General features: G+C 38.4%; 1 protein-coding gene across 3 annotated transcripts in view; it reads right to left on the bottom strand.

Moving 5' to 3' along the window:
* TAP2 (transporter 2, ATP binding cassette subfamily B member) overlaps positions 1–7503 on the bottom strand; it is a 30033-nt gene extending 22530 nt beyond the window's left edge. For 2 of the 3 annotated variants that reach the window (XM_074311086.1, XM_074311085.1), the window contains exons 1-3: positions 7339–7500; positions 6339–6845; positions 6098–6212 (exon numbers count right to left, since the gene is read on the bottom strand). In XM_074311086.1, the coding sequence (XP_074167187.1) occupies positions 6098–6212; positions 6339–6837 (614 nt within the window). In that variant the 5' untranslated portion in view covers positions 6838–6845; positions 7339–7500. Of the gene's footprint in view, positions 1–6097; positions 6213–6338; positions 6846–7338 lie in introns of all 3 variants that reach the window. The other variant, XM_074311087.1, reaches the window with a different exon arrangement.
* Between the last annotated feature and the right edge of the window lie 5132 nt (positions 7504–12635).

Consider the following 12635-nt stretch of genomic DNA (forward strand, 5'->3'; position numbering starts at 1 on the left):
CTTGAAGAAAAGGCTGTTTTCTAAACATCTGTCCCATTTTAGCTGAAATACTATTTTAGACCTTTAACAAAGTTTCCTTGTCTGTTTTTGTACTCACCCTAATTTCTGGGTCAAGGAGACTTTTCCACTGAAATCAGGATCAGAGACTTTTCCACTGAAATCAGGATTGTGTCTGTCCCATGTTGGGGTGCCAAAATGTAATATTCTTCTCTAAAATGTTCTCCGGGAGCTTCTGAAGGCAGCCTTCATTTTAGTTCCATGTAATCACCCCAAATGCAGCCAGGAGTTAAAGTTTAAATCCTTTATCGTCTCCTTCCAAACCTTGTCTCCTTCACTTGGAGCTCAGCTAGCTTTTCTGGAAGCCTTCCAGATCTTGGTTTCAGTGTTCTCCACAGGACAGCCTGCCACCACTTCTCTGTCTTCCTTCATTCTGCCCAACTGCCGTCTCTGGCTTGTGAATCTCCTGGACTTAATCCTGGGTTGTGAATCTCCCAAAGTGCATCCTGGTTGAGGTTCCTAGTTTATATATGCTCTCTTAAAGGCATGAATCTTGTAAAACTCTAATAAGTACTAAGTACATTAGTGAACTAGAGAACTGTTAAGTACCATGCTAAATTAGATAACTGACTTAGCACCTTGTAAGAATCCTAACAGAGAAGGAAGGATACAGGTGAGGGAGAGACATAAAAAGGACACAGAAGAGGGAAATAGAGAGAGGGAAAATGCTTCCAGAAGGAAGAAGTCACAGAACAGATGGATGGAATGAGTGGGGAGACACGACAGGAGAAACCCAAGTGGAAAAGCAAGAGCAGGCAAAATTCAATTCCCCAGATGCATTGAGGACCTGTGCTGTGTTCAGCTCTCTGCCATAGGCTGTTGGGGCTAAAGGAGAAGTGAAAGGCTTGGTGTGATGAGATATGGAATAGGGACTCTGCCTCCTCCACCCACCCAACTTATCTGATTATCTTGCCTAGATTCTCACTCTGCCTGTTTTCCTGGTGCTTTCTGAGATCTAGAGTTGGTTGATTCACTGCCACCATGTTCCTAAGGATTCCTCCCTATCCACGCAAGGAAAACAAGTTCCTCTTCCTGTTCAGAAAGACGTAGAATATTTGAGCAGGAAGTAATGATAACAAAAACTAGTATTTATATAGCACTTAATATGTGTCAGGAATTGTTTTAAGTATTTTTTTTTTGAGATGAGGCCTTTATCAGAACCTTTACCTATAAAAATGTTTTCACAATTTGTTACTTCCCTTCTAATTTTGTTTGCATTAGTTTTGTTTGTGTAGAAACTTTTAAATTTGGTATAATCAAAATTTTCTATTTTGTGATCAATAATGGTCTCTAGTTCTCCTTTGGACACAAATTCCTTCCTCCTTCACAAGTCTGAGAGGTAAACTATCCTATGTTCCTCTAATTTATTTATGATTTCATTCTTTATGCCTAAATCTTGGACCCATTTTGATCTTATCTTAGTATGTGGTGTTATTTGTGGGTCCATGCCTAGTTTCTGCCATTGTTTTAAGTATTTTTAAATCAAATATCATGTCATTTGATCCTCAAAACAATTCTGGGAGGAAAATACTGTTATTATCACCATTTGCAGTTGAGGAAACTGAGGCAATCAGAACTTAAGCACCTTGCCCAAGGTCATAGAGCTGGTAAGTATATGAAGCTGCATTTGAACTCAGGTCTTTTTGACTGCAGGCTCATTATACCTATCAACTATACCTTCTCTCAGTCTTTCCTGAGATGCTTAAAACAACAACAAAAACCCTAATTTTAAAAAAGAGCAAAACGGGATGGAGCTTCTATGAACTAAGCTCAATTCAAGTCCCACCACAAAATTAGCCTGGTTGATAGAGCTAAGAAGACATGCAATTCTAAGTGCTATCCTTTCACTTTAGTCCTATTTGAAAAATTGAAATCCTACCCAGAGTTCATTTGTGCAGAGTATAGGTTTTTTCCCTCTTATAAGCAGTCAAATGACAGTATTAGATTATTCTCTGGGTAATGGCTTAGCCTTTTCACACCAACACCTACACATTATCACAAAAAATTCCCCAGGATTTATACCTATGTCCAATAAGGAATTTCTTCTCTCTTTTGAAAGGGTAATGTTACCACTAGAGAGAAGTTTTTCCTAGCTTCAAGGATTGAATAAGTCCTTATTTATGAACTTGCAAAACATTTAAGATACAGTACAAACCATATACAAAGTAATATAAGAATTCATGGAATAGATAAGATGTGATGAAGGACTTAAGAGGCTGGTCAAAATAGTCAGAAAAAAAATTGTGTCTTGAGGTGGCTGGCTTTTGGATAGGCTATGTTGGGAGGGCATCTAAGGCAGGGAGAGCACCTTAGCATGAACATTTAAACTAAGAGCCTTAGGAAAAGCATTATCTCTCAAACACCACACCAGCTTCCAGCCTGGCTCCTGGAGACAAGGAGGAAAAGAGAAATCATGGAAATAGGGCTCTTCTTCCTCATCATGATGGCAAAATTGGCTCAGTGACTGATCAGACAAGTTCAGAAGTCATGTAATTGATATCAGGCCCGTGACCACCAATCCTGCTTCCAGAACAACCCTCCTGACCATCTTTTGGGAAGGGAATGGCTGAAGAAAAGGGACCAAAAACAACTGTCATCAGAGGGAAGTTCACTGTGCTGAGGCAGCAGGGCGGGAGGGGGGGGGGGGGAGGGGAGGGGAGGAGGGTACAGGGAGGGGACAGAGAGATAGAAAGAAAGAGACAGAGACAGAGAGACAGAGAGAGAGGAGGGAGGGAGGGAGGGAACGAAGGAGAAATAGCAGGCAACTCAAACCACCACCCCATTGCTATACCATTTCCATTCAGACCTGAACACAAAAGCTTTGCTATGCTTCCAGGGCAGTGCCCTCAGGGCTTATCCTGGGTAGCAATCCTTCTGGAGATACACACTGATAATTGTCCCTGTACCACATCTAATGAAGACTCAAGAACAAACATTCTTGCACCCAAAGGCCTTGGCATTCTCAGATGGTTCAAAAGCAGAAACTAATGATAAGACCCCAGTCCTCCAGCAAAGACGCTTGAGAGCTGTGCCTTAGAAGCAGAGCTCAACCTTTTAAAAATGAGCAAAAAAAAAAATCTCTGACCATAAAAAACTGTTATAGTAACAGGGAAGATTAAAACACCAATTCAGAAGTGAATAGCAATGAATAATTGCTTATACCTGAATTCTCACAGGGGAATATGAGGTCTCAAGCTCAAAAAGTTCTCTTGGAAGACTTCAAAATGGATTTTAAAATCAAGAAAAAGAGGTAGGAAAAAATTGAGGGGAAAATGAGAGTTAAATGAAAAAATTATGAAAAAAAAATAGTCAACAACCTGGAGAAAAAAAAGAGCAGCTTAAAAAATAGAATTAGCCAAATGAAAAAGAAGATACAAAAGTCCAACAAAGAACACAGCTCCCTAAAAATTATAATTGGTCCAATGGAAAAGGAAATTAAGTTAACTAGGGAAAACTACTCCTTAAAATTTAGACTTGGGCAAGTGGGTAGCTAATGTCTCTCAGACAACAAGAATTAATCAGATTCAAAACAATGAAAAAATAGAAGAAAATGTATAATGCCACATTGGAAAAAAATGACCTAGCAAATAGATCAAAGAAGACCGTGTCAGGATCATGATTCTTCCTAATAGGCATAATCTAAAGGAGAACCTGAACATCATCTTTCGAGAGGGCAAAACAGGCTTTGAAAGAATCCACCAGTCACCTCAGGGAAAAGATTCCAAAATAAAAACTCTAAGGAAGATTATAGCCAAATTACAAAAGTACCAAGATTTAGGAAAAATTAGTGTAAGTGGTCAAAAAGAAATGATTCAAATAACAGGAATCCACAATCAGGATTACACTGGATTTAGCAAGTACAACATTAAAGGAATGAAGGTCACAGAACATGATATATCATAAGGCAAAAGAGTAAGGACTATAACCAAGAATAACCTACCTGCTGAAATTAAGCATAATACTCAAAAGGGGGGAAATGACCATTGAATGAAAAAGAAGAATTTAAAGTTTTCAAGGGAGAGCAGGATTGAACAAGAAATATGATCTCCCGAATCAAGACCCAAGAGAAACTGAACAAAAGAAAAGGGGGAAAGAGAATATAAAGGATTCAATGAATCTTGAACTATTTATATCCATTTATATTTAACTTATATTTATTTATATCCAATATATTTATATTCATTATATATGGGAAGATGATACTTGTGATTCTCAAAAATTATACTACTAATAGTATAGCTAAAAGAAATACACATAGACAAAGGGTACAAGTAAAAGATTAATTTGAGCAAATGACATAAAAATAATTAAGGGATACAAAAAAGAAGGGCACTGAGTGCAGAAGAAGTGGTAAAATGCAAAAGTTATTTCACATGAAGAACAACGAGGGTATAATATACATGATCAATTGAATATATAATTTATCTTACCAGACAAGCAATTAGAAAGGGAAGAATAAAGTAAAGTAAAGGCTGGGGTTGGGGAGACATTGAGGGAACCTAAGAAGATATTAGGAGATAAAACACTATCAAGTTAGGAGTGAGGATGAAAGGAGTGAGAGGAGATATAGGAGAAAAAATGGAATGGAGGAAAATTGGATAATAAGAGAATAAAAGAAAATGAAAAATCCTAGAGGGATGTGAAATAATCAGAAACTACTGAATTATCAATGGAATTATGAACTAGTCTAGACATTTTGGAGAACAATTTGGAACTATGAACAAAAAGGTGTAAAACTGTGTATAACCTTTGGTCCAGCAATAGTACTACTAGATCTGTATCCCAAAGAGATCAAAGAAAAGGGAAAAGACCCTATTTACACAAAAATATTTAGAGAAACTCTTTTTAGAAATCAAGGGGAAGCCCATCAGTTGGGGAAATGACAACAAATTGGGGCAAGTGATTGTCATGATATGATTGTGGTATATTTGTGCTATAAGAAATGATGAGCAAGATAGTTTTTCTGAAACCAAGTCTGAGAAGACTTGAATGTATTGTACTCAACAACAACAATATTATAAGGACAAATCATCTGTGAAAGACTTAGCTACTCTGATCAAGATAATGATCCAAGAAAATTCCAAAGACTCATAATGAAAGATGTTGTCCACCCCCAGAGAGAAAACTGATGAATTCTGTATACAGATTGAACCACTTTAAAAAAAAAACTTTCTTTAGTTTTGTTTTCATTTTGTTTGTGTTTTTCTTTGCAATCCGGGTAATATGAAAATGTTATCATGACCACACATATATAACTGAAATAAAAAGGAATTCTAAGAGACATGGGAAATTTTTTTAATAAAGTGATACAAGATGAAAAAGAACCAAGAGAATAATATATACAATGACTACCACAATGTATGTGACAAGATCAGTGAAAGAAAATGAAACTCTGTATATCTAAAAAAGCCAGAAAGGTTCCTGAGACCTTGAGGTCTCAGGATTCTTTAGGCAAAGAAGGCAGGAGATTACTAGGACAAAGAAATGTTCACACAGTCTCTGTTGCTAAATAAATACTTCTGAATAAAAAAATTGTTAAATGTATACATTCACATTTGCTGAACCCTTTGTCAAATGTAGGATCTATTTTCCCCATTAGTCATAGTTTTAGGACAATAAATTAGTTCATCTGCATCAACAGAAAAATAGTTTCCCAAAGATGGAAAATTTATTTCCTCATTAGAATGAGAGTTTCCTTAGGAAGGGGTGAAGGTGGGATCTTTGCAACTAAAGATGTAACATTCCTAGATCCAAGTCTTTGGGGAGAGATGTTTTCCCTACCCTTCAGAAGGGCAGATTCATCATCTTCGAGCAACTGACCAACAGGTATCCCAAAGGATTTGGGTTAAAGAAATCCCCTCAGAATCATAGGATTTTGGAATTGTTCTCAACTGTTCCAATCCATTTCATTTTATTTATTGATTAGGAAACTAAGGCCCAGAAATATGAAGTAATTGCCTCAAGGTCACACAGACAGTAACTGGTAAGTTCCCAAAGGTCGTATGATTTCCCAACCTCCTCCCATTCCCAAGTCACTAACCTTCCAAGGGAGAAGAGACACATGAAGAAGATGGCAGTGGCAAAGGCATCAGGGTCAAAGTCCTGGCCCAGGATGTCAATCACACGCCCAGTGTAGTGGGGAATGAACATCTCACCTGGAGTGGGGACATGGTCAGCATGGGAAAGGAACAACACAAGGACCCTTTTCCATGTTCACTTGGAAAGTGAAGCCTCCTGCTTCCCCCACCCCAAATACAAACACTTCCATCTTGTCCAATTACCTATGACTGCAGCAGCCAAGAAAAAGAAAGCAGCAACAAGGAAGGGGAAGTCAGGCCAGGACAGTTTCAGCAGTCTCCACATCATAGCTTTGTTCTCTGGGCCTTGCTCCTTCTCCTGTGCTGAGTGAGGGGCTTCAGGACTCAGCACCTTCCACACAACCCAGCCCAGAGCCCCTCCTCCATAAGCCACCAGCCTCCAGGCCCAGGGGGCTGAGGCTAGGAGAACAGGGGGAGCACTCAAGATTCTTGGAACCAGGGCCCTCAGAGATAGGAATAAGGGGGTGCTCAGGCACAAGGCAGGCAGTAGTTTGCCCATCTTCCCAAAACCCCCAAGTAAACTTAGCACCTCCCACAGGACCCCTATCCTAAAAGCTCCCTCCAGCCAGAGACTAAGGAGCCCTGGAGGGAATAGGACTCCCAGCAGTCTCTGCAACAGCCAAAGCAGGATCAGGTCAGTCAAGAGGAGAAGAGCCCAGGACCTAAGAGTAGAGAGCTGCATGCTGCCGTCTGTAAAAGAATCAGGAAGATTATCATTACCACCACTATTAATATTAAGATAATATATTAAGGATATAATTTAAGGATATACTTCCAATCAGGACCACCAAGATCGCTTCCCTCCCCACCAGAAGGGCCCCAACTTAACCCCAAACTCATCAGCAGGTTCCCAGTCAGGGGCTCATAGGAATTAGGGCTGTCCCGGATAAGTACCATCCAACCCCACCGTTTCTACCATTTCTGCGGTAACCGAGGCTCAGAGAAAAGAAGAGGCTTGCCCACGGTCACACGGAGAGTCCGGGGCAGGCCAGGGGTTCAGGTGGGAGTTTCCCACCTCCAGAGCTCTTTCCATTTTCCCGGGGCTTAGGGATTGGTACTGCTACTTGGAAGGGAGGGACAGAGAATCCCCGAACATTTGGTGATGATGAAGGAAACCTCCAAAAATGGTCTCCCTCCCCATCTTCCCATTTAACTCCATCGGGGTTCCTTTGAGAGGACTTGCCTGTTTGCAGCCCAGATTCGGGGTTGCTGCTGAAGCGGAGCTCCCCGCAAGTCTGGATACTGAGCAGCGTCAGGCTCCGGGGATTGCTGTGGGTCCCCAGTCTCCTTTATCCGTTTCCTTTCTGCCTCAGTCCCCACCAGAGCTGGGGTTTCACTTTCGTTTCCTAGTACTGAGTGCTCAAGCCGGGGATTCCCCGATCTAAGTCGCCCAGAAGGGGGTGCCCAAAATCCTTATGACAGATCAGCCGAAACTGTAACTTTATTACTGTGTTGTTCACTTCTCTGTATTCCACCACGGAACGACTTTGTAAGATTTTAATTAGATGCTACAAAATTATAATCATAATCACATATACACATATATGCATATCTATATATACAAGTGTGTGTATAATACACACACACACACACACACACACACACACACACACACACACACACACACATATATATATATATATATATATATATATATATATATATATATATATATATATATATTTATTTATTTATTTATTTTTATAATTATTAAGCTTAGCTCCAGGAAGTCATTAGTTCTATGGAACATTAACGGTTATATGTCTATATTATAGTTAATAATTAATTATATGTATGTGTGTGATTATAACCCCCCCCCAAGACATTAGGTCTGTGGAACATTAACATAGTGATTAAATTTGCTGGGCTGTTATTTCCTCTTTATTACAAAGGATGGCTCTCTGAGAAAGGGGAAGAGGGGGGATACACTGGGAATGGTATCTGATGATTTTTTTTTAAGAACTAATAATTTTAATTAATAAAAAGTGAATGGATGAGGAATGTCTAAAGGAGACCAAAAGTTGGGTTATAGTCAAGTCCATAGAAACTGACACTAAATGTGATTATGGTAACTAGACTGAAATGTGAGTATAATAAATAATTTTAGAGCTCTTGAAAGGAGGTGGAAATAGTGAATGAGGACAATCATCCTTAGCAGGAAGGTACAGACAATATGGATGGAGATAGTGATGACCTGGGCCACAGAGAGAACAGAAGTAACTCTGAATCTTGGGATCATGCTTAAGACCAGCCACGACTGAGACAAAGTTTTAGGGAATGGAAAATGAGATGGGGAAGAGGAAGGGGGAGCCTTCCACCTAGCAGCCCTCCTAAGATGCTTCTCCTTTCCCTTCTTTGACCAATCACCGCCCCCCCCCCCAACTTTGGCCAACTGATTTCAGATGTGTTCAGATACTCTTTTCATTCAGGAAGAAGAAATTGTGGAATCTGATGCTGAGCTAAACAAGTAGAACCAAAAGAATTGGATCCTATCCAGTGCTACTCTGATAGAAAGTACTCCAATTTTTAATATCAAAATGAATTAATTGATTGTTTTATTTTTCTGGTTAAACATGTATATTAACTGTTAAAATACACATTTCTTTATGAATCATATTGAAAGAGAAAAATAGAACAAAAGAGAATAACCACAAGAGAGAAATAAAAAAACCAGAATAAGAAGTGAACCTAATATGGGTTGAATTTACAGTTAATCTCCATAGTTATTTCTATGGATGCAGGTTACATTTTCTGTACAAAGTTATTGGGATGGCCTGGAATCATTGATGCACTGAGAAACCCAAGTCTTTCATAGTTATCATCACTCAATCTTGCTGTTACTGTATACAATATATTTCTGGTTCTACTTGTTTAGCTCAGCATCAGTTCATGTAAATCTTTCCAGAACTTTCTAAAATCAGCTTGTTCATCATTTTTAAACTTTTTTTTTTAATTAAAGCTTTTTATTTTCAAAATATATGCATGGCTAATTTTCAACATTCACCCTTACAAAACTTTGTATTCCAAATTTTTTCCCTCCCTTTAAAGCCCTCACCCTCTCCCCAGATGGCAAGTAACCCAATACATGTTAAACTATGCAATTCTTCTATACACATTTCTACAAATATCATGCTGAACCAGAAAAATCAGATCAAAAAGGAAAAAAATATGCACCAAGCTGTAGGATCCAAATCCTTTCTAAACCTAGTATTGGGGTATTAAAGGGAGATGTGCAGGGTTCCAGCAGTCATCAATAATCCCTGGATTACTGGTTGTGAAGAGGAAACCCCAAAACTCTGAAAAATCCTTAAAGGAGAAAACCTCCTACTCTGCCTCAGTGAAGGGACTCCACCCATAAGCTCCCTTTGGCTTGTAGCCAAAGCCCCCTATTATAAAAGAGCCAGACTGGAGTCCTCCCTTTGAAGAGATTCCAAACATGGCAGCCTTACATCTGGCATGCCAAGGATCTCTGCCCACTGGAAGACTGTTTCCGGTTCCCTCTTATCTCTACCTTCAACTTTACTAACTAGACTTTAACTTTACTTCCAAACCCCATAATAAACCTTTTATGAATCTAGGTTTTCGGGTCTGTAAATTCCTTTACAGGGGACTCTTGCACTGCCACTAGACCTCATTTAACTCTGTATCTTTGTGCTGAATCCAAAGGAGTTGCAGGGGAGCTCTATTTGACTCTCTGTACCCCTAACCTGTCACTAGACCTCAATTAAACCCTAATTTCATTTAGTATCCCAATTCTAGACCTCATCAGTTGTACTCCTCTCTTTTACTCCAAATGAATGAGGTATTGTCTGATCCTGACCACCATATTCAGGTCCTTTAGTCTGATTATGGGGCCAATCCCAAACCTCAAGATTAATTCTATTTTCTTCCTCCTCTTTCAAAAACAACATTCTTCTGATTGATATAATTTGAGTCTCCTACTACATCAGAGGGATAGACAATTTGGTATTCAAATCTCTTCCTAACAAATTTATACCCCACCCCCAGAATTAGCAAAAATTTCACCAAGGGTAGCATCCCAGCACATTTTAGTTCCAAAATTTCAGTAAGTAGTACAGTAAAATTTTCTCCTTTTATACAAAAATTAGGAGTTTCTTTAGAAATTATTACAATTACTATTCCTTGAGTCTATGTAGAAAAGTTGAGGGGGGGTCTCTTCCTTTTCTTGCCTAAATTCTGTTACCTTATTTATATTTTGACTTCTAGGGACTATGCTTCCAATATCTCGAACATTCATTTGTGCTAGGTCCCTCATATTTTCTCTACCAGTTGGAATATACTGATCCCAATTGGAATCCTGAAGGGAGAATTTTTGTTCTCCCCTGGGACCTCCCTGTGCAACTAGATGGGTATCATCCCAGGCCCACATTACACCTTTCCTAATCTGTCCCTGTGAAGAGGATCCCTAAGAGTGACATCATTTGCTGGCCATGTGTAGGTGTTAGGACCAAGGAATTGGTCAGATTGTTCTGCTAACCCAGATGGATCTTCTAAAAGGATGTTCTTTCTTTCTTTTTTTTTTTTTTTTTTGAGTTTTTCATCTCCATGCTACTTAGGGGAGAATTCATAAACCCAATCACTCCCTTGGTGAGTGGAACCTCACTAAATGAGAACAAGTTAGTTTTTGTAGGGAGCAGAAAGTTCTCTTGATCTCTTAATATTTGCTTAAGTTCCCTCCAAAGACGGCCATGAGGAGAGGAAATAGATGGTGGTTCTAAATCAATCAAGCTCCCATCTTTGCACCTCTTATGAGGAAGGGAGAATTAGAGCCTCAACCATAGGAGTGGTGGCCAGCCGAAGGGCATAAGGAGGAGGCATTGCCAAGAGGGAGTCCAAAGGATGGGGGTTTCTCTGGCTCCTTTTCCTTCCTTTAATACAAATTGTCTCAAAGTCGGAAAACACTCTCCTCAATATTAAACAGTTCTTTTGAATTTACATATAGATTTAATTGTTGGCTCACTCAGCCTTTAGGGGATCCATACTGTGGTCAGAAGATATTTCTTCTGAACTCTATAGTGGTTACCTGCCCAAGAAATCCATTAGGGAGAGACCCCTCATGAACAGGAAATATCCTGGATGAGCCCTCAAAGTGGTGTGGGATAGTGACCCTTACCCAAATTAAAATCAGAGACCCTTAAAGTAGAAAAGCAAAAAGGACTTATTACAATTTCCAGAGAAAGGGCAGTTCTTGGTGACAGCAGTATTGGTATAGGTCTACAAAGCACAAGCTGCAAAATATGGAATTTATATAGGAACTTATATACATAACTTATAAACTCCTTGTGACCTTTTCTCCCATTGGCAGGAAGTCCAGCTTACATTCTAAAATGTGAAAATCTACTCAGAGACAAAGAATTCTAACCAATGACACACTCTTTACCATATTAAAAACATTAAAAATAGCATGCTATTTGTGATGAAAAGGGCAGGGGAAACAGGAGGGAAATGTATGTTTATCTAATATAAACATCATATAGCTTTTGGCTATAGTGCAATTTGTTATTGCAAAGTTTCAAATTATAATTAGGATATAAGTGGAGGCCATATTCTTATGAGAGGTCTTCATTCAGTGAATCCTATTTACTTATGCTGTGTAGTGTTTTTTAATAGGGATGGCGATTGTATTTTATCAAAAGCTTTTTCTGTATCTATTGACATTACCATATGATTTCTGTGGCTTTGTTATTGATATGGTCAAGAATGGCAATAGTTTTCCTGATACTGAACCAGCCCTGAATTCCTGGTATAAATCCCACTTGGTCATAGTATATTATCCTGCTGATAAGTTGTTGTAATCTCTTTGCAAGTATTTTATTTTAAAATTTTGCATCACTATTCATTAGGGATATTGATCTGTAGTTTTCTTTCTGTTTTGGCTTTTCCTGGTTTAGATATATCAGTACCCTATTTGTGTCATAGAAGGAATTTGGCAGGACTCCTTCTTTACCTATTTTTCCAAATAGTTTACATAGTATTTATAATTAATTGTTCTTTAAACATCTGGTAGAATTCACTTGTGAATCTATCTGGTCCTGGAAATTTTTTTCTTAGGGAGTTCATTGATGAATTGTTCAATTTCTTTTTCTAAAAATGGGATCATTTAAATTATTTATTTCCTCTTCTGTTAATCTGGGCAATTTATATTTTTGTAAATATTCATTCATTTTGATGACATTTTGATTGTCAGACTTGCTAGCATACGGTTAGGCAAAATAACTCCTGATTATTGCTTTAATTTCTTTTTCATTGGTGGTAAGTTTACCCTTTTCATTTTTGATGCTTTCCTTTTTCTAATCAAATTAACCAAAGGTTTATCTATTTTATTGGGGTTTTTCATAAAATCAACTCTTAGTTTTCTTAGTTTCAATTTGATTAGTCTCTCCTTTGAGTTTCAGAATTTCTAATCTGGTATTTAATTGGGCGTTTTTAATTTGTTCTTTTTCTCAATTTTTTAGTTTC

Source organism: Sminthopsis crassicaudata, chromosome 4, assembly GCF_048593235.1.
Source record: "Sminthopsis crassicaudata isolate SCR6 chromosome 4, ASM4859323v1, whole genome shotgun sequence".
Classification (NCBI taxonomy): Eukaryota; Metazoa; Chordata; class Mammalia; order Dasyuromorphia; family Dasyuridae; genus Sminthopsis; species Sminthopsis crassicaudata.